Raw genomic sequence first — 26282 nt, 5'->3', positions numbered from 1 at the left:
CCGTAGTTTACTGTATTTTCAATGTCGAAATATTATGACAGGCAGGACACGTCGGCATGAAACGGCTTTACATTGTATGTAGGTCACTGATTTATGCTTGTGATAAACAACCTGTTATAAAGCTCTATGCTTACTCTGGCGTAGTGTATAAGAAGGGTAGAAACCCCTTGTGTAGAAAAGGTCGTAAGTAATATTGTATGGTTATACTGTAATGTCATAGCGACACAGTCACAATCAACAAGCAATCTACTTCCTCGTCTGAAACTGCGACGTCACAACGTGTCTCTGTAACCAAACAATAATTAAATATACCTCTGGGTCTGTAAAATGGGATATCAATTAGTCTATTAAATACCTAAACAAACAGCTAGGCGCAGTGAATATATAAAATCATGAGTGAACAAAGTTGTAGGATGGCCTGGTACGCATGCGCTGTGAACACTGTGTGTCTATTTATATCAACAACGTTTGACAGGCCAAAATCGAGAGGGGATCGAGGCTGTTAAGGTAAGCAGTGTTTACACTTAGAATTGAAAACCTCGACACTTGATTTGAGACTATGCATGTAATGGGGTGCTACTCATAAGACATACCACAACACAGACGGGGTAAAGCGCTGACAGGCGTGTGAAGGACAGATTCATGCGAACTTACGTGTACGTGTGTACCGGATGATTTATCACAGGGAGATCCAGCAGTGTCGTGTATATCTAGTTACATGCACCTCGATTTGGAGCATAACAAAAGGATGATATTTCGTTTACATGTATACAACTTCAGTAAACTACGGTTATAACGAACACGCTTATAACGAATTGACGGATATAACGAATTTACTTTTTTTGGTCCCGACTATTTGCTGTAGTTATACTGTATATATGCTTATATCTAACTACGGTTATAACGAACTAAAATTAGTAGTCCCTTTGGGTTCGTTATAACCGTACTGTACTGTATATACATTCCTCTGTCCCAGATTATGACAAGTTAGTCAGTAATAATGCGTCGAAGCGGTATCCACAATTTTGTCATTGTGTCTCCTTTGTGCATGAGTGACATGATCGTTTTCAATAGCATGTGTATTACCAAAGGGAAGAAAAACTCAACACTAGGCTTACGCAATGGTCCTATGGTCTTCAAAGAAATCGCATTTCATGACCTGCTGTATTTACTATTTTATTTTGAGGCATGTTATCGTGGATTTTAAACAGCTATGTCAAACCTTATGCCAACGACACAAAATCGGTAAATTATTTCCTTCTATAATGTTTTGTATACGCAATCATAATACCATATCGATATTGATAAAGTTCCTCTGAGATAACGGGACGCCAATTTTATATATCATTAAATGAACATAAAACTAGCGTCCCTTTATCTCAGAGGAACTTTGAAGATGAGTAACAGTTTGGCATATGCTCCTTTTTCCACAAAAATTGGAAACTAAAGAAGGAAACATAATCCGTTATCACATTGCAAATCATATGACCAATGAATGGTGTTAGTTATAATATAAACAGTGTGTATTAAAATGAGGAAAATGTATCTTTATTCAAAAGCATTCACTACATACATATATATAGGAACAACACACAGTAAAAGTACCGATTATGTATGAAAGTGAAATAAACTATCTATGTCATGACAAGGAAATTATTCAAACACTGACAACCACCTCTTCTGGAAACTTTACAAGCTGAGTGAACTGCACGAAATGCATCATCCTGTTGACAGTAGTGTGATTTGTAGGTCTTCTCTCACAGTAGATATATCGAATACTAAACGAACTTCCGTGTAATACCAATTTTATGAAACTCGTGAATAGTTGTGGTATCTGACTCGCTTTCGCTCGTCAGATACCACAACTATTCACGAGTTTCATAAAACTGGTTTTACACGGGTTCGAGTTTAGTATTTTATTTATTACTTGCCATTTATAACGTTTTCAGTATTATCGTCTCGAGTGTGAATAGGCCGACACCTACACGATCCACGGCATAATCCAATTGAGTTGGATTGAGTTGAGTAATACTTCAAACACGTCAAAAGTTTAAACGTATGAATTTAATACCATACAACGGTCCACCTTTAGAATTCAGGCGTCCGTTCCACAAAATTATCGTAGCGTTAAGGTTATCGCAACTCACATACTTTAACTTAGACCAACGACTGTCGTTGCGCTACAGTACGATCGCCTTGTGGAACGGGGCCTTGCACCTCAAAGTGTACAATCACGTCACAATACCCGATGACGTAATTTGTGGAATTTTGTTGCAAGATCCTTCGGCGAAACAATGCCATGTGACGTCAGCCTAGCAACAAGGTTGCTGGTGTCATCGAGTGTGCATAAGCTCCTCTCAGTGATCTATTATCTCCACACACAATGTCGTTGAATAAGCCAAGGTATGTTGAGAGCTTTCAATATTTGTTCGTGAAACGTGTTCCGAGAGTACATAAGCACGCGTTTTGGTATTACACAATGTGTAATACAGCTGTATGTTTATTAAACGGGTGATCTCTTCACGGGCAAGTAATAAAACTCGTCCCTGCTGATATACGTTTCAAACTCACTCGGGTCAATGGATGACTCCTTGTTTGTGCAGCAGCGATTGTGGAGCCCCTAAATAACACATTTGTGGCAAATCATCTAGATGCTGATGTTGTTTTGATATGCCGTGAGGTTTCCGGGTTAAAATAGGTTCCAAACAACCGATGCTGATCGATGCCTGCATCTGCATCATCCAGACATGGATATACTCGTAGGTACAGTTACACTTACATTTACAGTTACAGTCGGGCAAACATTTACAGTTACCCTTGGGCAATCATTTACACTTCTGTAAAACAAACTGTGAATATTTATGTATGTTTACTGATAGGACAATGCGTCATGTTACTTCGGCAGTTGTCATTCTGTCGATGACTGAATACACTTAGGAGCACTCCGCATAGCAGTCACTGAAACTTATATCCTTGCAGGATTTTGCATGGCTGTTTTAGTATGATCGGAAGTTATTGTCTCGTCATTGCGATCTGTAGGTGTATATGACAATATAACTTGTAATGGCTGTTATTCTAGTTTAGTCGTTTTTTTATGCCCCTTCAAATTAATGCCGCGATATATGTTTATGAATGTTTTAAGTCATAGTGAGTAGGGTTTTTACGCCGCTTATGACAGTATTGCTGTCATATCACAGCGTGAAATGTGGGAAATGATGCATGGCGAAGTCGTTTACCTCTTTGGTGAAAACCACGAGCACGGGTATGGTGCTGACAAATGTGGAAACGTATCCCCCCCCCCCCCCCCCCCACCACACACACACACCAACACACACACACACACACACACACACACACACACACACACACACACGCACACACACACACACACACACGCACGCACGCACGCACGCACACACGCACACACACACACACACACCAACACACACGCACACACACACACGCACGCACACACGCACACACACACACACACACGCACACACACACACACACACACACACACACACACACACACACACACACACACACACACACATTTGTTAACCGGGACGAATTCACTTTGATTAGAAATGTCAGGGTTAATGAGGTTTCACTTGACAATGCAATGCGTGTTCCTATATAACTGAATTCAACCATAGTTAGACCGCCTCCGTGGACTAGTGGTAGAGCGTCCGCCCGGAGAGCGGAAAGTCCGGGGTTCGATTCCCGGCCGCGTCATACCAAAAGACGTTAAAAGATGGTACTTGTTGTTACCCTCACTGGCGCTCGGCATTAAGGGGCTAAAACAAGGACTGGACGGCTGGGAGTCAGTACACTGTGTCTGAGTGGGGTATTCATGTTAAACTGCGGAATGGTATCTCAGTGAGCTAACACTATAAATCGGCATCAGTCCGGACTAGTACAAGCAGCCACACACACTCACGTGCATGCACGTCGCTATATAAGTGCAATAATCTTGGACGCGACGTTAAGCCCCATTTCACCTCACCTCACCTCAACCATAGTTATATACGTGTAATAATTTCGAGGTAGTCATCATTGATTGTGTTTTTCACTCTGTGATGTACACGATCATATTGACTGTCGATACATAGGGCAAATGATGATAGCAACAGTCCGAGTATCTTAGTTCAACCACTCACGTCGCTCCCTCACTCAAAAACCCACGCACGTCATTGTTCGTAACTCGTGATGGGGTAAATATTTCCTGATGTATTAAGAGGGTGGTTGTCTAAACAGGTGTATTAAGAAGGTGGTTGACTAAACAGATGTAGTGAGGTGAGGTGAAATTGGGTTTAACGTCGCGTCCAAGATTATTGCACTTATATAGCGACGTGCATGTACGTGTGTGTGTTTGTGTGTTGCTGCTTGTACTAGTCCGGACTGATGCCGATTTATAGTGCTAGCTCACTGAGATACCATGCCGCAGTTTAACATGAATACCCCACTCACACACAGTATACTGACTCCGAGCCGACCAGTCCTTGTATTAGCCCCTTAATGCCGAGCGCCAGACAGGGTAACAACAAGTACAATCTTTTAAAGTCTTTTGGTAAGACGCGGCCGTGGATCGAACCGCGGACCTTCCGCTCTCCGGGCGGACCTGATCAGATGTATTTAGAGGGTGGTTGTTTGCACAAATGTACTGAGAGAGTGGCTAACTGCACAGGTGTGTTAAGAGGGTTGTTGACTGCAAAGGTGTAGAAAGAGGTTGGTTGACTGAACAGATGTATTTAGAGCGTTGTTGACTGCACAGATGTATGGACAGGGTGGTTGACCGAACAGATGTATTAAGAGGGTTGTTGACTAAACAGGTGTATTAAGAAGGTGGCTGACTGCACAGGTGTGTTAAGAGGATGGTTGACTGCACACATGTATCAAGAAGGTGGTTGACAAAACAGATGTATTAAGGGGGTTGTTGACTGCACAGATGTATTTAGAGGTTGGTTGACTGAACAGACGTATTAAGAGGGTTGTTGACTGCACAGGTGTATAAAGAGGGTGGTTGACTGAACAGGTGTATTAAGAGGGTTGTTGACTGCACAGGTGTATAACGAGGGTGGTTGACTGAACAGGTGTATTAAGAGGGTTGTTGACTGCACAGGTGTATAACGAGAGTTGTTGACTGAACATGTGTATTAAGAGGGTGGTTGACTGAACAGATGTATTAAGAGGGTGGTTGACTGCACATATGTATTAAGAAGGTGGTTGACTGACGAGATGTATTAAGGGGGTTGTTGCCTGCCCAGGTGTATTAAAGAGGGTGGTTGACTGAACAGATGTATTAAGAGGGTTGTTGACTGCACTTTTGTTCTAAGAGGGTGGCTGGCTGAACAGGTGTATTAAGATGGTTGTTTACTGCAAAGGTGTACAAAGAGGTTGGTTGACTGAACAGATGTATTTAGAGCGTTGTTGACTGCACAGATGTATTGAGAGGGTGGTTGACCAATCATATGTATTTAGAGGGTTGTTGACTAAACAGGTGTATTAAGAAGGTGGCTGATTGCACAGGTGTGTTAAGAGGGTGGTTGACTGCACACATGTATCAAGATGGTTTTTGACCAAACGGATGTATTAAGGGGGTTGTTGACTGCACAAATGTATTAAGAGGGTGGTTGACTGAACAGACGTATTAAGAGGGTTGTTGACTGCACAGGTGTTTAAAGAGGGTTGTTGCCTGCACAGATGTATTGAGAGGGTAGTTGACTGAACAGGTGTATTAAGAGGGTTGTTGACTGCAAAGGTGTACAAAGAGGTTGGTTGACTGAACAAATGTATTAAGAGCGTTGTTGACTGAACAGACGTATTAAGAGGGTTGTTGACTGCACAGGTGTAGAAAGAGGGTTGTTGACTGAACAGATGTATTAAGAAGGTTGTTGACTGCATATGTGTATAACGAGGGTGGTTGACTGAACAGATGTCTCAAGAGGGTTGTTAACTGCACAGGTGTATAACGAGGGTTGTTGACTGAACATGTGTATTAAGAAGGTGGTTGACTGAACAGATGTTTTAAGAGGGTGGTTGACTGCACAAATGTATTAAGAAGGTGTTGACTGCACAGATGTATTCAGAGGGTTGTTGACTGCACAGGTATACAAAAGAGGGTTTTTGACTGAACAAGTATATTAAGATGGTTTTTGACTGAACAGGTATATTAAGAGGGTGGTTGACTGAACAGATGTATTAAGAGCCTTGTTGACTGCACATATGTACTAAAGAGGGTTTTTGACTGAACAGGTATATTAAGATGGTTTTTGACTGAACAGGTATATTAAAAGGGTGGTTGACTGCACAGATGTATTAAGGGGGTGGTTGACTGCACAGGTGTATTAAGAGGGTTGTTGACTGTACAGGTGTACTAAAGAGGGTGGTCGACTGCACAGATGTATTAAGAAGGTGGTTGACTGAACAGATGTATTAAGGGGGTGGTTGACTGCACAGATGTATTAAGAAGGTGGTTGACTAAACAGATGTATTAAGGGGGTGGTTGAATGCACAGGTGTATTAAAGAGGGCGGTTGACTGCACAGATGTATTATGGCGGTGGTTGACTGCACAGGTGTATTAAGAGGGTGGTTGACTGCACAGGTGTACTAAAGAGGGTGGTTGACTGCACAGATGTATTAAGTAGGTTGTTGACTGAACAGATGGATTAAAGGGGTGGTTGACTGCACAGGTGTATAACGAGGGCAGTTGATTGAACAGATGTATAAAGGGGGTGGTTGACTGCACAGATGTATTAAGAGGGTGGTTGACTGAACGGATCTATTAAGAGGGTTGTTGACTGCACTGGTGTTCTAAGAGGGTGGCTGGCTGAACAGGTGTATTAAGAGGGTTGTTGACTGCAAAGGTGTAGAAAGAGGTTAGTTGACTGAACAGATGTATTTAGAGCGTTGTTGACTGCACAGATGTATTGAGAGGTTGGTTGACTGAACAAATGTATTAAGAGCGTTGTTGACTGCACAGACGCATCGAGAGGGTGGTTGACTGCACAGATGTATTTAGAGGGTGGTAGACTGAAAAGAGGTACTTAGAGGGTTGTTGACTGCACAGGTGCATAAAGAGGGTTGTTGACTGCACAGACGTATTATGAGGGTGGTTGACTGAACAGATGTATTAAGAGGGTTGTTGACTGCACTTTTGTTCTAAGAGGGTGGCTGGCTGAACAGGTGTATTAAGATGGTTGTTTACTGCAGAGGTGTACAAAGAGGTTGGTTGCCTGAACAGATGAATTTAGAGCGTTGTTGATTGCACATATGTATTAAAAAGGTGGCTGATTGCACAGGTGTGTTAAGGGGGTGGCTGACTGCACACATGTATCAAGAAGGTTTTTGACCGAACAGATGTATTAAGGGGGTTGTTGACTGCACCAATGTATTAAGAGGGTGGTTGACTGAACAGACGTATTAAGAGGGTTGTTGACTGCACGGGTGTATAAAGAGTGTTGTTGACTGCACAGATGTATTGAGCGGGCAGTTGACTGAACAGGTGTATTAAGAGGGTTGTTGACTGCAAAGGTGTCCAAAGAGGTTGGTTGACTGAACAAATGTATTAAGAGCGTTGTTGACTGCACAGATGTATTGAGAGGGTGGTTGACTGCACAGATGTATTTAGAGGGTGGTTGACTGAACAGATGTATTAAGAGGGGTGTTGACTGCACAGGTGTATTCAGAGGGTGGTTGACTGAACAGATGTATTAAGAAGGTTGTTGACTGCACAGGTGCATAACGAGTTTGGTTGACTGAACAGATATATCAAGAGGGTTGTTGACTGCACAGGTGTATAACGTTTGTTGTTTACTGAACATGTGTATTAAGAGGGTTGTTGACTGAACAGATCTATTAATGGGGTTGTTGACTGCACAGGTATACTAAAGAGGGTTTTTGACTGAACAGGTATATTAAGATGTTTTTTTACTGAACAGGTATATTAAGAGGGTGGTTGACTGAACAGATGTATTAAGAGCGTTGTTGACTGCACAGGTGTACTAAAGAGGGTTTTTAACTGAACAGGTATATTAAGATGTTTTTTGACTGAACAGGTATATTAAGAGCGTTGTTGACTGCACAGATGTATTGAGAGTGTGGTTGACCGAACAGATGTATTGAGAGGGTTGTTGACTAAACAGGTGTATTAAGAAGGTGGTTGACTGAACAGATGTATTAAGAGGGCGGTTTACTGTACAGGTGTATTAAAGAGGGTGGTTGACTGCGCAGGTGCACTAAAGAGGGTGGTTGACTGCACAGGTGTATTAAGAGGGTTGTTGGCGGAACAGCTGTATTAAGGGGGTGGTTGACTGCACAGACGTATTAAGAGGGTGGGTGACTGCACAGGTGTATTAAGAGGGCGATTTACTGCACAGATGTCTTAAGAGGCTGGTTGACTGAACAGATGTATGAAGGGGGTGGTTGACTGCACATGTGTATTAAACAGGGTGGTTGACTGAACAGATGTATAAAGGGGGTGGTTGACTGCACAGATGTATTAAGAGGGTGGTTGACTGAACAGATGTATTAAGAGGGTTGTTGACTGCACTGGTGTTCTAAGAGGGTGGCCGGCTAAACAGGTGTATTAAGAGGGTTGTTGACTGAACAGATGTATTGAGAGGGTGGTTGACTGAACAGATGTATTGAGAGGGTGGTTAACTGAACAGATGTATTGAGAGGGTTGTTAACTTAACAGATGTATTGAGAGGGTTGTTAACTGAACAGATGTATTGAGTGGGTTGTTGATTGAATAGATGTATTGAAAGGGTTGTTGACTGCACAGATGTATTAAGAGGGTTGTTGACTGCACAGATGTATCGAGAGGGTGATTGGCTGATCAGATGTATCGAGAGGGTGATTGACTAAACAGGTGTATTGATATGGTGTTCGACTGACCAGATGCAGAAAGAGGGTGTTTTACTGAACATATATGTGTCAACAGTGTTGACTGAACAGATGTATCGAGAGTGTGGTGTGTGCATGTGCGTACGAATCCGTGTGCATGTTGCATGTGCGTGCGTACGAACGTACGTACGTGCGTACGTGCGTGCGTGCGTGTTTGTGTTTGGCTGCGTGTAGGTGTATGTGTGTGCGTTAAAAGATGGATTCCGAGAAAGAGACTAGTTAATGGAGTCTAAAAGTCCACCATGCGTCACTACTTTATGAAACAATTTCCTTCCGATAATTGGGCTTGTGACTATGAATAATCAATACATCCGTATCTTTTCCAGATACATCCTTGTATATAGTCCCACATTTCGCAGTAAACTGTATTCCTGTTCCTGTCCTTGTTGCTCTACATGACAACCTGTTTATGACATATTTCCAAAAAGCATTTAGTCTAGGTGTATTACTGCTCGGGCAAAGTCCACGAGTCGGAAGGGGAGGCATTTTGCCTCATCTGAACTAATAATATGAAATATTTATTCTCAGGGACGAAGCATATTGATACTTAGCTGTACGGGTGTAGTGCCATTTGAGTAGTTTATGCAAATACAATGTGGTCATGTTCACGCCGTCTCTGTTGTTATGTTTTTTTCCATTTTCTGCTCTGACACTCCGTTTTTACGTGAAAACTATACTGGCAGTTTCTGGAGTACTTTTTTTTGTATGCCGCGTGCTGTACATATTTATGACCCCGTTGGGATTCCGGGTAAAAATGTAGGTCCCCAGCAACTATGTTTGTCGTGAAAAGCGGTGGTCAGGTTATGTTATGTGTTTGATCGTGTATCATCGTATCCAAATTGCCTGGGCCGATGCTCATAATATCAATCACTGGATTGTCTGGTCCAGTCCTGTTTATTCAAAGCTCTTTCAAGAGGGATGTGGCGGCTGGTGAGTCATCTATCATTCATAATCATATCACGTGTTTTATCAACATGTACCTTGGTGATATCTTTCTGATCATGGGTCATCTTCGAGGCAATTGTTTATTAACAGAGAAAGGGGGCGCGGGTGGCCCAGTCGTCTAAGGCGCCGCGATTCGCTGTGCAGAGTTGCGTCCCTTGGGCACGCCATAAACCTATGATTGTGGGTTCGAATCCCGGTTGGCTCCAATTATGTTTCTAGGTGTGTCAGCACCATACCCGTGCTCGTGGGTTTCACCGAAGTGGTAAACGCCTGAGACCTGCATCACTTCGGGCTTTCCTCCCACATTAAGCTGACACGCCGCGATATAACTGAAATACAGTTAAAAGCGGCGTTAAACCCAGCTCACTCACTCACTCACTATTAACAGAGAAGCAGATCGATGCTCATAATATCAATCACTGGATTATCTGGGGCAGATTCGATTATTTACTGAAGGGGTCCTGTAGCTGAAATATTGCTTAGTGGGGCCTAAAGCAACAAACAAACTTGTTTACGATTCTTATGATCTAATCGAGTCCATGCCCTACTGATCACACTTTGGCTGACATCAACAATGTTTGCAAAGTGACGTTATGTTAACCTAGTTTCAAGCATGCCGATGTATCAGCCTTATTGTGCTGTCGTGGAACGTCCTCTTTGACGCTGAGGGGGCATAAGTGCATTCAGTTTGCAAACCTTAATAGGAAATGTCGTGATCTAGTATAATGCATATGCATTCGTGATCTCGTATAATGATGTGCAGCGTTTCTGTTACGATACACCCAAACACAGGTTTGCAAGCACCTCATGCACATGGTCCATGACAGAATGCCTCTCTCCCCTTTAGGGGTTCCCCAGTCATCATATACCAGGATATGTCAATCGTTATTTGTTGGATAATTTTTTTATATCACCAAAACTTGAACCTTAACAAACTTTAAGTAATATAAATTGAATATTGCTATTTAGATCCATTGTATCAATTCAATGTGTTTAGCAACCCAAACACGTAAATCGAAACCGTCACCATTGAAAACACAACTATTGTCAATACATCCTTAGTTTACCCGTGTCGGGAACTTCCTCCGTGATTGTTAGATATCTTTACAATCAAGCATGACGACGTGGTAAAAATAACCGAGCATAAATCCCCGAGCTAGTCGGAACAAGTTTGAATTCAATGTAAGAGTGAAACATCTATAGTCATATCGTTTTGACATTTTAGATAATACCTGGGTGTAAGCTCAAACCATGGTGGAATGTCGGCATATTGAATGCAAATACGTGTGTCAGTTGAGTCACAGAGGCCAAGCTATTTAATAGTTTTTTTCGTTGTGTAACGCCACACCCACATCCTGACTTAGAAACCTATCCAGTTTATCCGAATTTAGTCGCCACTTACGACCTTTGTTTGGGAGCTGGGACCTGTTTGATCAGGAATTCCAGCATTGCCCTCGCAACACGAACTTGTATGATTTATAGTGCTAGCTCACTGAGATACTATGCCGCAGTTTAACATGAATACCCTACTCAGACACAGTATACTGACTCCGAGCCGACTAGTCCTTGCTTTAGCCCCTTAAAGCCGAGCGCCAGACAGGGTAACAACACGTACCATCTTTTAACGTCTTTTGGTATGGCGCGGCCGGGGATCGAACCCCGGACCTTCCGCTCTCCATGCGGACGCTCTACCAGTAGACCACGGAGGCGGTCTGTAATAAATTAGTTTTGTAAAGTACTGCATTTTTTTTTTCGACGGTATGTAATGGCGATTTACACGGCGGTATGGACGAACCGACAGTGCAGATTATCAGGACGTTTATGGCACTGATTGACAGAATCTATTCTAATCTAAGATATGGAAATAAAGCTACGTACGTCAACACCAGCGTGTTACAAATTACGTTGTTATGTCAACATTGTGTAGTTGCCTACCAGTTGACGTCCATGCTCGCCCGTTTCGAATGATAAATTATGTTCGTGTTCGTGTGAATTGATTGCCCCCACCGCTGCACATTTTATCGCAAAAGGAGATTTAAAGTTTATGGCCACAACATCGGAACGAGAGTTGACGCAACACAGTATGGCAAGGTAAGTAGGTACTCGGCCCAGTTTCTGTCGACGAAACAGGCGATACACAAAATTTACAACTACTGAAAACATCAACTTCTAATCTTATAGATCATATTTTTTTGCATTTGAGATATCCACTCATGGATACCATACACTGGGATAATGGCGCCGATTTGTATGTCCCGTGTGTCTATTGTACATCTGACACTATGGTACTGTGATCGTACAATATACAGATGCATTATTATTATTATTATTATTATTATTATTATTATTAATAATAATAATAATAATAATAATAATAATAATAATAATAATAATAATAATAATAATAATAATAATATTATTATTATTATTATTATTATATAGTATATTATAATACACATAATAAATTTCCTCAGAAAATAAAATATTACCAGAAGTCGATAGGATGCGTCATTTCAACATTCAGCTGTGTATACTCTGCAGAAAAAGAAACGCATAAGTAGTAAAATTGTAAATATCTGACAGGGTATAGCCGACAATCATACAAAATTAATACCAAAAAGGAATTGGACAGTCCTGCATAGATTTGCATTGACATGTGTCGAAAGAATGAGGTATTGCAGAAATTTTGTTTCAAATATTATCTGTAGTGTCAGCAATTAGCAAATGCTTTGTGTCTTTGGATCACCGATTTAGAATCAAGGCTAAAACGGTCGGTGATTTTCCGCTTCTGTGAATTTGCTGTCTGGACAGTTATTCGTGGTTTGACCTCGCATGTTGTGACGTGAATGGCGTCACGTCAAGCAGCTGATCAGTGTCGTCGGCGTATCATGCACACACGTGGTTTTAATTTCTAAATAATAATAATATTTTCTTTGACTGAACAAAAAAAGAAGTGCATCATGATTGGAAAGATTGGTAATATTATTCATTTACAAAAAAATATCTTTAATCAAAAACAATTGAAAAAAGATAAATCCTATCTAAGACTAGAGCAAGATGAATGCATTCTTGTGGATATACAGATGGGTATTTATCTCATAATCTAAAATTATATCTGTTCCCTCGTTTCTCCAGTTTGCTTGGCCAAAAGGAACATAAAATAGAAACTAATACACAATTGCTGAAAACCAATGACGATTTTGCTAGTTTTATTTTCGTAGTTAAATTTAAACTAGTTCGTCTTCAGATAACAGTTATAACCAATAATTTCCTTAAATTATTTTGTCTATGAATGTTATCTCTTTGACACGTCTAATGTCATGGGCTGAACGGGAAACTCTGCCTGGAATGTCTCGTAAGTCCCTCAATGTACATGTATACCAAGTTGTTCATGCTCCAGTGGGTGACAGCTTTATGTGTTGTTATCCTGCTTGGTGCCCGGCATTAAGGGGCTAAAACAAGGACCACGTCCGCATCCTGTGTCTTGAGTGGGGTATTCATGTTTTACTGCAGCATGGATATCTCTGTGGCCTGGCACTATGAAATCGGCATCAGTCAAGACTAGTACACACAGACACATTGACACACAGACACACAGACACACACACACACAGACACACACACACACACACACACACACACACACACACACACACACACAAACACACAAACACACAAACACACACACAAACACACACACAAAGCGTCGTCATGCAATAAATCACAGGTTTTCTGACCGAGATCCGATAATAAAATGTACAGTCTATAGAGATAGGAGCGAATGAGTAGCCTAGTGGTTTAACCTTTCGCTGGTCACGCCCACATCGAGTCCCCTGATGGGTACAAAGCGTCGAGCCCATGGTGTCACCCACCAAGATATGACTAGAATATGGCTACAAGCGGCGCAAAAATATATACCCACGCTTACAGTGACGTAAAGCGAGAAACAAATTGAAAGGCTTTGTCCACGAACAATGGATATTAGAGTGCAAAGGTCATCGACGTTTGTCGGGAGTTTGTACTGAAGTGTATGTATATATATCTATTATGTTAGTATACAACATCCGCGTTTGTGAAGAATGCTACTTCCTAGTCGCTTTGTCCAATAACTCATAGCGTATAAATACGCGAAAACGATTAGACTGTAATACTGTTGGGATTTCCCACCGGTCGAAAGCTGTTTCAGCGAACCGTAAGCGAGTACCAGTGAATGAAATCAGACGGATGGGTGTTCAACATCCTCATCTCGTGTGATGCGTGTTCATTGTGTATGCCAACAACCTTGTAGCATGTGAGGGTTCCGGCGAGGTGACACAAATCACCTGTCAGTATAATATCATTTTGGAAAGGGATTGATTTTTGAATAATGTATAATTGATGAAATGCTACACATTGTATTTTATTTGAAATGTGAATAAACATATAAAAAACAAATAAATAGAAAAATAAAAAATAAAAATAAAATAATATAATTTGGGTGTTTAGTCGTCAGTCACATTTCGGCTTTGTCAGGAGAAACGTCTCGAACAGGTTTTTCCAATCATAGTTAGGCAGTTGATTTGAATGGTGTTATAAAATGTATGTTACATGATGAATAACTGTACATTTAGACTATTTAAAGCAAATGTTATTGACATTTAACGTTGATATTTAACGAATTGTTTTGTTTTACTCATCTTATGTTACCAATAGTTTATTTTAGTTGATTAACGCTGAGCAGTATACTCCATCAGGACCCTCCTTTGAAGGTTTCAATGAGATGCCATTTCATTGCATTGTCGTACATACTTAAAGATGTGTCATTCATACAATAGATGATGTGAGCTGATGTCATTTTGTGATAGGAAAACACAGAAACTGCTTCAGGAGTTTCTAAAGAAAGTGTATGTGTAATATACAGGATGGTCTATATTCACCCCTTCAATTAATCTGCCACTCGTGCTATAATCATAATACAACATTACTCGGTAGTAATTACGAATGTATAAAACTGTATATCTCTCATATAGACAGGAAGACACAATACATGGTTCCCCGATGCTTTCTTGTGGTGAAGCGTCCGCATGGAAAGCTGAAGGTCAGGGGTGCGATCGCCGTCCGTCATACCACAAGACTTTAAAAGATGGTACTTGTTGTTACCCTGCATGGCGCCCGGCATTAAGGGTCTAAACACAAGGATCGGTCGGCTCGAGTCAGTATTCTGTATCTGAGTGGGGTATTCGTGTTAAACTGCGGCATGGTATATCAGTGGCCCATCTCACTCACACACACACACACACACACACACACACACACACACACACACACACACACACACACACACACACACACACACACACACACACACACACACACGACGTTAAACCCCATTTCAAGTTCCAAGATGACGGATGTCTTTTTTAGCTTTTCGTGCATTCGAACTGCATATAAATAAATTCCCACCGTCACATTGCAGGATGAAGGAGAAGATGATACCTTATTCTGATACATAACAAGATTCGACATGGACCCATCTACCATTCTGAAGAAGGGCCTCCCCATGCTGCAGCGACAGCTACAGCCGGAGGAAGTACTTGACCACCTGCTTTCTGTGGATCTTCTCAGTCAGGTGGAGTATGACCGATGCAGGGACATGAAGGTCAAGTGTGACCAGACCAGGGAGTTGGTCATGCTGCTAATGTGCAAGGGGGAGCAGGCATACAAGGAATTCTGTATTGTTCTGAACAAGGATCAGCGCCATGTCAAGCAGGCATTGGATGACATAGCACTTGGGACAGGTATGTATTGTCAGATTCGATTGTGTGTAGCAATCATTGGGACACCTATCATCTCGAAAAAGAGCAGATGTGGAGTTAAAAGACGTAAATGTGTAGTCATTGACAAACAATCAATTGTATGGCTTCGCAAATTATTGAAATGTACTTGTTCCAATATTTTAGTTTGATATAATACATAGACAATAGAGTGCATGACAAAATCAATTGTTTGTTTTATATCAAACAAGTTTATTTATGATATATATACAAAGGAGTAATATGTCTAACTTATACTAACTATGATCGTGATTATTATTGCTTGTTCGAGTTGTCCTATTTCTGCATATATTATTTCGATAAGGCACCTAATTTTATTTTTGTACTTATGATATTTATAAGCAAGCATTTACTTAAATTTTGTTGTCTGTATTTATTTTGCTGCTAACACGCTTACGATCACACATTTATCTAAACCCGTATGGTGTACTAGTATCATTGTACCTGTTTATGTTGATGTGAGCTGAATATTCCTTTCAGGACGTCCTGATCTGGTATACATTCCTCAGACGGAAGTGTCAAGACAACTTCTAGCTAAAGAGGAAGTGGTTCGTCATTTACAACAGGTATGTTTTAGATGTTTAATGGATTCCTAACCCGAACAAAAAATGATATTGCTCTGTTTCATATACTGCGCGGTGTTATTTGTAAAATGTCAGCAACGTTAACATTATATCCCTGCTGCGGTAAAGATGCAGTAATATATATTATCCTTCTGCAGAACCATCACAAGTTTATAAAAAAAGAATGATGGCTCAATATTTTGCCTTGAAGGTATATCATGAAGTCGAAATTCCTGTTAACGATAGTTCCTTGTTAAATACCAAAAGCCAAAATATATGTGAATGTGAATGTAAAAGGTTTATGTGTAGTGTGTCCTGTGAGGTTCCTGTATTATGGCCCGCTTAAACTATTCCTTAATGGGATGACAACAAGGTTCGTTGTTGTACTGGGGCACGGGTGGCCCTGTCGTCAAAGGCGCCTCAGTTAGCCGTGTATTGCGCAAATAAACCTATCATTGTGGATTGGAATCCCGTTTCGCCCCAAAATATTATATTTCTTAGTCTGTCAGCATCACACCTGTGCTCAAGCGTTTCACCAAAGTGGTAGACCTACATTACATTACTTCGGGCGTTCCTACCACGTTAAGCTGACTCATCGTGATCTAACTGGAATACACAATGTACTGTTAAAGGCGGCCTTAAACACAACTCACTCACTCACTCACTCACTCACTCACTATGTTGCACTGCAGCAGCTGGAGCTCCAGAAGCAAGAATATGAAACAAATGTCTTCCACAAGAGCGAACAGATTGCAAGAGAACTCGATGAGGCAAGGCGAGGGAAGATAAACGGTACATTTATTTGTATTTCATGTGTACTATTGTGGTCTTTGGTGAAGACTGATTCTTAGATGAAATAAAACTAATGTTGTTAACTTAATGTTGAAGAAAACCATTAAAACAAACTGTTTAACCACAATGTAGACAATGGCTCCAGTTTACTTAAACCAATGCGGCATACGGTTATACGTATTTAACATTCCATTCATAGCCGAAAAGGAATTGGAGGGTCAGATAACAAGGTGCCACCGTCTCGAGGAACATATAGCCACACTGGAGAAAGTAAGAATATGACTTTGTTTTGTTTCCTAGTTTTTCCAAATGGATATCACTGTTATTAAATGAACTTCTGACTTGTTATCTATCATTTATAGACATGTCGTGTAAAGCATAATTATTTCTGCATGTTGTTTGTTTCACAATCCAGTGATTGATATCATAAGCATTGATTCACGCAATTGGGATACGATGACATACATCAACCAAGACAGCGAGCCTGATCACCCGATCCCGTTAGTCAACTCTTACGACAAGCATAGTCGCTTTTTACGGCAAGAATTGGTTACAGAAGACCTATTCTAGCCCGGATCTTCACGGGTCTTCTGAATGTATATTATTTCAGAAATTCAGATAGGATTCTCTGAAATAGTAAAATAATTCTGATTATTAATGTATATCATTTCTGAACATTGACATAAATCCTATCTGAATCAAATATAATTTGTAAGTAGAGTATTGTATAAGTGCAGTTTACAGGCGTATTGTTTATCACGGACATTTTAATGACGTTCATAATAGTACATGTATATGAATGTATTTAAAGGAGATTAAAGACTTACAGTCAAAGTCGCTAGCTCTTCCTAGAATTGAGTTTGGGATGGAAGAAGAGAAACAAACAAGTGTCATCGGTAAGCCTGGTTTCTGCATTGTAAACTGTACTTCGTTTGAAGCCATACACTGTATGTATTAGTACCTAACTTTTAAACTACCACTCATGTTAATCATTTTCGTAACATATTTTTATAACATTGTGAACAAAAATGACAAAGCAGAACATTTCGAACGTAACTAGGACAAAATAAATGATTAACCAATGGAGTTTTCATTGTATGATAGATTCGATTATCATATAACTGTGTTTCAACTTCCTAGCTTTGCTCATGTTCTCGGCAATATTCATATTCGGATAAGCAGCTTGCTAAATCAGAATGATATGCATGACGGAATAATGTGTTGTTGATTTGGGCGTGTGTGATAATAGGTACCACAACAAGCCTACCCGGGAACCCTGTACTTATTTAAAACAAACCGCAAATAGATAAATGTTGTTCTGATTAAACAATTTTTAAATGCAGCAAAAATACCAAAATTAACAAAGTAAGTTTTAAAAGTTGCTTGATATAAATAGATTTGGTTTCGATAAATTGGCTTCCCTACCCACCTTGGGTGAGCGAAAACGGCCTAACAATATGTTTCATATGTTGTTATATGTATGTATTGTTTATATTTTCCTGTAGGTAATATTGATGCAATGAAATGTGCCTTAGGGACCTCCGAGGCATGCGACCCTAAACAAGGCCTTGTCCTGACTTGTCTTCACACTGTGTGTGCGCCCTGTCTTCAGCAGCATAGAGAGAACACCTTTATCTGTTTCTGCGGGCGTGAGGCCGCTTGCAATGCGGTTAAGCAGGTTGATCATGTTCGACGAAATGAACTAACCCGTGATACAAATATCCGCTGTGGATTCTTTGAGGAACCATGCGAAGGTGTAGTGGTCTCGTTATGCAGGGATTGCCAAAAATACCTGTGCCAAAGTTGTACACAGCTTCACAAGAAGATCAAGACAAGTACATTTCATGACGTAGAGAGTATTAAGGGATTTCCTGAAAATCCAAATTTTGAACAGTTCAAGAGACCAATATGTGATATCCATTCTAATCAAAGTGTGATGTTCATAGACCATGAATGCCAAAAGGCCGTATGTAGCGTTTGCCATTCAAATTTGCCTGCTGATCATGACATAAGCCTCATTGACGACGAGTACCAAAAACAAATGACACTTCTGAAGCAGGTGATCGCAGATCATACAGGAAATCTACAGAGCTATCAGGCCTCTCTCCAGCAAAGACATGGAGTTTTGGACTCCCTCAATAAGCGAAGGACTGGTTTGCTTCAAAATCTGTCCAACTCTTACGAAAGCAGCGTCTTAGCCCTAAAGGATCGGTTCAAAGATCTTAGACAAAACACACTACTTGAAATAAAAAGACTGCAAGATGCCATCAAACAGGATATTAAGTCTTTACAAGAAACACAAGCTGCGTTCAGGATGACAACTGACTACGCCCAACGATGCTTGAACGTTGACCAGGTGCAATTGATTGCCCTCGCACCAATGATAGCCCAAAACGCAGTGGAAGATAGGAAGCGATTACTACCAAAATGTACATTACTGAATAAGGACATTGTGTTCTCTCCTCAAGGACTGAGGGCATTACATTGCCTGATACACAGAGTCGGCGACATTATCTGTAAGGAGAGAGATACAGTTTACAGGGATGAAGTGCCAACACTTAAAGGTAAGATGAAGTTTGTTATTCAATTTAAATATTATACCAACACATGTGGGCGTATATATGCAATTATGAACTGTCATAATTTGAATGTAAGAGTATTTTGAATGCCAATATTTCGTAAGCGTTCCCTCCGCACAGTGAAATGTATTTGTGAATGCTATAATTATCGCATGGTGACCATTTTCAGTTCATGACCATTTCGTAGCTATGAATACATACATCACAAACTCACACTATGAATTATGTTTCTCAGGATAAAGAAACATGTTTGTTTTGTCTAGATCTACAACAACAGAATGGTGTCTTGCAACGGACAATTGCATCACTTACTGACGAGTACAAAATAAAAGAAGCCAAAAGCAAGCAAGTGAGTTTGAAACTGTCTCAGTAATCGGCACATCATAAACTACCGATATTTGATGGTTCTGAGTTACACCTAAGACCACAGCAAACTGTTTCTTTTTTCATAACCTGATCTATTATACTTATGGAACAAGTGAGCAAAAACTACCACATAATTAGACGGTAGACGGTAAATCTGAAGCATTGTGTTTAAACGAGTCCTTGAAAGTTGGGTTTGTTATAAGTTGTAATAACCTTATAATGTTTATGTTTGGTCTAGGCTGATTATAAAACATAGAATTTGTTGTCGGGGAATTAGCGTGGGACTGCACAACTTAAAACAACCAAGAGAAGCATCTATTAGTGGCCAGTTTCTTTTTTCGATGTATCTCATCAGTGAGGTACCCCGAATAATGGCGTCTGTTGGAACTGGGATAGAAAAAAAGATGGATGGATGAATATATATGGTTGATCAAAGAACGTTTTGATAGATGGATCAGTGTATTGTCAATGGGTGTGCATGCAAGATATAAGGGGCCATTATAACCTAAGATGTTGTTTTTTTTCTTTTCAGGAAAACGATCTAAGACGTGAAGCACTCTCGTTGCTGAATGAACAACTGAAACAGTATGGTAAGTATGGTACTAGATGGAACATGTTATTAACGTGATTACTATTGTGAAAAATAACACTTTTTACTTTGTGATCATGTTATCCACAAATATGACGTACACGTATCCTTTCCGTAGGATTCTACATCCAAGAGCCGACGCAGTTAACAAAGACCAGCATCCTTCACTGTGAGTTATTCAGTTTATGAATATTCCCCACTGCTAAAAGATGTATTTTTCCAGTCCCTGTAATTCATCTTCAGACATCAGGGATGAATTGTGTTATTTTAAGTTAGCGAGCGTGAACATCATATTGCTCAGTGTGGCGTTAAACATCAATCGAGAGTCAATCAAAGAATTATAGCTTAAGGAATGTATTAGCAAACATTACGCTGCATTTCGTCCTTTGTATTAATATTCTGACCAGATGACCATATCTACAATTCACAGGCATTCAACTTGCGTTCAACAATGACAAGGTGAACGTCCACAAGGCTTACATAACCGCCAACAATGAACTGGTGAACAAGAAACAGTTTATCCGTTTTCAAGGTCAAGGAAGGCTTCAGCGATATATGGGCACCTGCGGTACACCTTATTTCCCACGTCCTGGCTTTCCTTGCTACCTGGAGATGGTGGCCAGGGTTGGTTTGAACAGGACCCTTACAAACAATGATCTCATTTTTGAGATAGGTATGTGCTGGGAAGATTATGCGGACACGGAACACACCATTTCGAAGTTGCCACATTCTTACAGCATGGCAGTGTCTCATTGCTCAATCCACAATCGCATCTGTCAAATGTTTTGGAAGGAGGAGAGGCATCTGCCGTGTCTACCTACTGAGACTCTCCCCAACACAACAGGGGCTCTTGACTCCCTACATATTGGTGTTGCTTACGATGATAGCAGGAAAAAGGTTGTGTTCATTGACGTGAAGAACAGCCAGGTCATGAAGGTACTGGAAAACGTGGACTTCAGTCAGCCACTGTTGCCGATGTTTGGCGTGTACAACCCTGAAAGAGTATCAGTTAGTATGCGTATTGTGACAGTTGGGAAGATGGAGATGTCAAAGGAGAAGATTAAACTTATCCTCAGATCCCTGTCATGAACAGACTCACGTGAGACATTGCATTGCTGGTTATGTGATGTCAAGTCAAGCCTCATGCTTAATATGTTCAGTCAGTATGACCTAACTGTTAACAACATGGTCACATTGTATATCATTTTACCTCAGTATACCACTTGAAGATGGGTATAATACAATCTGGTGCAATGCACCACATACTCAGCTATGCTTCCCTACCATCTCCCATGGTATTCAATGTACATGTATGCAATATACATGTAATCAGATGCATAGTACGATATCAATAATTATACACATTCTCCAATACCACATAAAAAGTCTTCAATACAATTTTATGGATGCTCCAATATAATCTCACCCGTGTTTCAGCATCATCTCACACATTGTTAAATATCACCCCATATATTCGTAAATACTATCCCACACATTCTTACATATCATGGTTAAGCTTGCTGACTCGTTGATGCATGTCATCAATGCTCATGATATTAATCACTGGATTGTGTGATCCAGACTCGATTATTTACAGACTGCCGTCATATAGCTGGAATATTGCTGAGTGCGGCGTTAAACATAAACAACAAACCAACCAACCAAGTTAAACATCATCTCCCACACACTTCAATCTCACCCTCAACATTCTTAAATATCATTGAACAAATCTGCTTCAATTTCATCTCACACATTCTTAAATATAATCCCACATATATTTCAGTTCAATCCCACATATTCTTAAATATTTTTTCCACACATTCTTAAATATCATTTCACACATTCTTAAATAATATTCCACACATCCTTAAACATCATTCCAGGGGCGGTCGGGTAGCCTAGTGGTTAAAGCGTTCGCTCGTCAAGCCGAAGTCCCGGCTTCGATTGCAGACATGGGTACAATGTATGAAGCCCATTTCTGGTGTCCCCTGTCATGATAGTGCTGGAATATTGCTAAAAGCGGCGTAAAACCACACTCACTGACTCACTTACTCACTTAAATATCATTTCACAATTCTTTAATACCATTCCACATATTTTTTAAATATCATTCCACACACTCTGACATATCATTCCACACATTCTTATATATCATTCCACACATTCTGACATATCATTCCACACATTCTTATATATCATTCCACACATTCTGACATATCATTCCACACATTCTGACATATCATTCCACACATTCTTATATATCATTCCACACATTCTGACATATCATTCCACACATTCTGACCTATCATTCCACACATTCTTATATATCATTCCTCACATTCTAAAATATCATTCCACACATTCTGACCTATCATTCCACACATTCTTATATATCATTCCATACATTCTGACATATCATTCCACACATTCTGACATATCATTCCACACATTCTTATATATCATTCCACACATTCTGAAATATCATTCCACACATTCTGACATATCATTCCACACATTCTTATATATCATTCCACACATTCTGAAATATCATTCCACACATTCTGACATATCATTCCACACATTCTTATATATCATTCCACACATTCTGACATATCATTCCACATATTCTTAAATATGATGCCACACATTCTGGCATATCATTCCACACATTCTTATATATCATTCCACACATTCTGACATATCATTCCACACATTCTTATATATCATTCCACACATTCTGACATATCATTCCACACTTTCTTATATATCATTCCACACATTCTGAAATGTCATTCCTCATATTCTCAAACAACATTTCACACGTTCTTAAATGTTCCACACATTCTTATATATCATTCCACACATTCTGAAATATCATTCCACACATTCTGACATATCATTCCACACATTCTTATATATCATTCCACACATTCTGAAATATTATTCCACACATTCTGACATATCATTCCACACATTCTTATATATCATTCCACACATTCCGACATATCATTCCACACATTCTTATATATCATTCCACACATTCTGAAATATCATTCCACATATTCTCAAACAACATTTCACACGTTCTTAAATGTTCCACACATCCTTATTTTGAAGTATCATTCCACATATTCTTAAATGATACAATGCCATCTCACAAATGCTCAAACACATTCACAAATGATTGAATATTATCGCTAAAATTATTTAAAGTTTAAGAATATAATGAATCCGAACATCACCTAGTGACAATATCTCCCACTGGTGAGTCGGTATCGTCTAACATAGACATGCATAGTTTATCTTTAACGTAAGGTAAAATAACATGACACAAACACAGCGCCACCTACCCCAAGCGTCAACAATACGAATGATACTGTGTACATACATAATCTTGTAAATAACTCCTAGTCAAATGGTGCTGTGTTCTTTTATATGTTCCTAATTGGTGGTTAACTTGATGGACACCTTCATTTTGTATAAATATTAAATCCGCAAACTTAATTATCACACATGGTATCTCTGTCATGTAAAAAATCCCTCGGTACGAAATGAGTCATGCATAATAATAGCTCAATACGGGAAATCCAAACCTGGCTGACCCAGCTGCCTATTTTTGTCGTGTATGCGCTGCATAAGAGCTTAAATAAATTGAGATAACACTAGATAAATAAAGCCTTTCAAGACACTAACTAAGTGTTGATTTATTTTGTTTCAGGGTAGAGTTGTCATCTTGTATTTGAAAGCTTTGCTTATCATAGATCATTGGGAGATAAACATACTGTGTTTTCGATGTAGAGCCAGGTTACCTGCAGATTAACCGCGCTAAATTGAATTTGGAACCGAACGCGCATACTACCATGACTAAATAAAACGCAAATATATTGACTAAAGGGGTATGAGTCCAGTGTTTTGTGTGTGTCGATCTGAATTACGGCATCACCGATAACGGCCAGTAAACTAAATATGACGCTGCATATGCCCAAACATTTTGTTTAACATATTAATACTTTACTCGAGCATGTGATCAGGCATTGAAAACATATAACCACGGCAACTTGGCAAACTAACATGAGGTGGGCATCCCTAAAGAAAACCATGCAAGCCTTGCAAGGCCGTCGTTCCACACCGCACGTCACCATTATGACGTCATATCGCTCATTGTGACGCAAATGATATAGTCGTATGTAGAAAAGCGCCAAATTCCAAGCTCTCTGTTGTCTCCAAAACTTAAAATACATTCTCTTTGTAGATTTCTATCGTGTTGTATGCACGAAATGTATTACCATACATCCTTTATATATTGTATTAACCGCATTTTGTAACCTGTTATTGTAGATATGATTATTTAAAAATGCCTACATAGTCTATGAATATTAGCTTCCGCGGTGATCAAACAAGCTGTTTCAATCAGAGGGGCTTTATTGTGATTTAATAGCCTCCGATTTAAACATCAGAATCCAGTAATTTCCAAGTTCATTGTAAATAAACACATGTCAAATTTGGGAATCGGATGTGACGTGAAAAAGATTGGGTTTTTTAAGTGCAAGATGTGTATATTCTGATGGGATAGACATAAAAAGCAAGTTGACTTTAACCAATACTTGACGGGGAACGCAATCTATTACATATCATCTGGAAGGTAAATAAATATCCGCCAGTTTACTTTCTCCCGTGATAAATCTATTATTTGCTTTCACTATTTCATTGTAAAATTACTATTCATTTCATCTCTCTGCATTCTGAAATGATTGTAGTTATTTTAACCAATCTGAGGATCATGCAATGTGTTATTATCGCGGAGTACTGGTTATGTTGAGTCGCTAAAGGCAGTTATATTTTACTGGCGCTTGAATAGTCTCATTAAAGGTGCACAACTCCATCGATCCTAATGTTTCCAATGGCCAGTCTGATCATTACAATTCTTCATTGTGTGCTGTATTGTATTTGTCTTATTTCTGTGATGAAAGAGTGAGTGAGCTATTGTTGTCGACCTGGATGGGAAGCTACTGTTCTTCGTTAATTGAAGATTTGATATTTAGTCGTATAAACATGCCAAACCTCCACTTTCGTTTACTATTATGTGTTGAGAAATAACGTATTTCACACGAACGAATGTGTGGGTACATTTAGAGTACACTAAATATTTCTGCATGTACTCGCACATGGATATGCATAACATAACACACAAAGACACAAAGACACACACACACACACACACACACACACACACACACACACACACACACACACACACACACACACACACACACACACACACAAAGCATAAACATACACATACACACGCACTTAAACACACACATGCGCACACACTCACTCAAACAAACACAGACGAACACACACACACACACACACACACACACACTCAAAGCATAAACATACACATACACACGCACTTAAACACACACATACACACACACTCACTCAAACACAGACGAACACACACACACACGACCAAACACACGCAAAAACACACATATACACAAAACGCACACATACACACAAACAAGCACACACACCTTACATCTGTGCTCAAAGAAAACTAGTTTCTAAATGTCGCTTTCAGAGACATCGTAATGTCGGTGCTTATATAAGAAATATTCCAACTAAAAAATAGTTTTCAATTTTCGAATCAGGATCAGGCAATCCAGTGATTGATGTAATGACCAACGATACACGACGCCGATCAACCAAATCACCAAT

The 26282-nt window shown here is 39.8% G+C and overlaps 1 protein-coding gene across 2 annotated transcripts; it reads left to right on the top strand.

The window, feature by feature from the left end:
- The first annotated feature begins 456 nt into the window (after positions 1-456).
- LOC124123174 lies at positions 457-25622 on the top strand. Of its 2 annotated transcripts, none has more exons than XM_046486452.2 (11): positions 457-507; positions 15312-15633; positions 16150-16235; positions 16928-17024; positions 17224-17294; positions 17836-17920; positions 18530-19588; positions 19867-19952; positions 20502-20559; positions 20677-20727; positions 20989-25622. In XM_046486452.2, the coding sequence occupies exons 2-11, from the start codon at positions 15360-15362 to the stop codon at positions 21645-21647; spliced, it is 2526 nt and encodes an 841-aa protein (XP_046342408.1). In that variant the 5' UTR covers positions 457-507; positions 15312-15359; the 3' UTR covers positions 21648-25622. The 2 variants fall into 2 exon arrangements, with proteins under 2 accessions (XP_046342408.1, XP_046342407.1); XM_046486451.2 differs by having other exon boundaries at positions 16925-17024.
- Positions 25623-26282: the final 660 nt, after the last annotated feature.

The sequence above is a fragment of the Haliotis rufescens genome, unplaced genomic scaffold (genome assembly GCF_023055435.1).
Source record: "Haliotis rufescens isolate VD_foot unplaced genomic scaffold, xgHalRufe1.0.p SCAF_9, whole genome shotgun sequence".
Taxonomy (NCBI): Eukaryota; Metazoa; Mollusca; class Gastropoda; order Lepetellida; family Haliotidae; genus Haliotis; species Haliotis rufescens.
Note: the sequence above shows the minus strand (reverse complement) of the source record. Positions and strands in the feature narration are given on the sequence as shown.

Coding starts and splice junctions, on each gene's coding strand:
- LOC124123174 (XM_046486451.2), top strand. CDS start 15,360: ATGGACCCATCTACCATTCTGAAGAAGGGCCTCCCCATGCTGCAGCGA. Junction 17,921..18,529: donor GAAACAAACAAGTGTCATCG/GTAAGCCTGGTT, acceptor ATTTTCCTGTAG/GTAATATTGATGCAATGAAA. Junction 19,589..19,866: donor TGAAGTGCCAACACTTAAAG/GTAAGATGAAGT, acceptor TGTTTTGTCTAG/ATCTACAACAACAGAATGGT.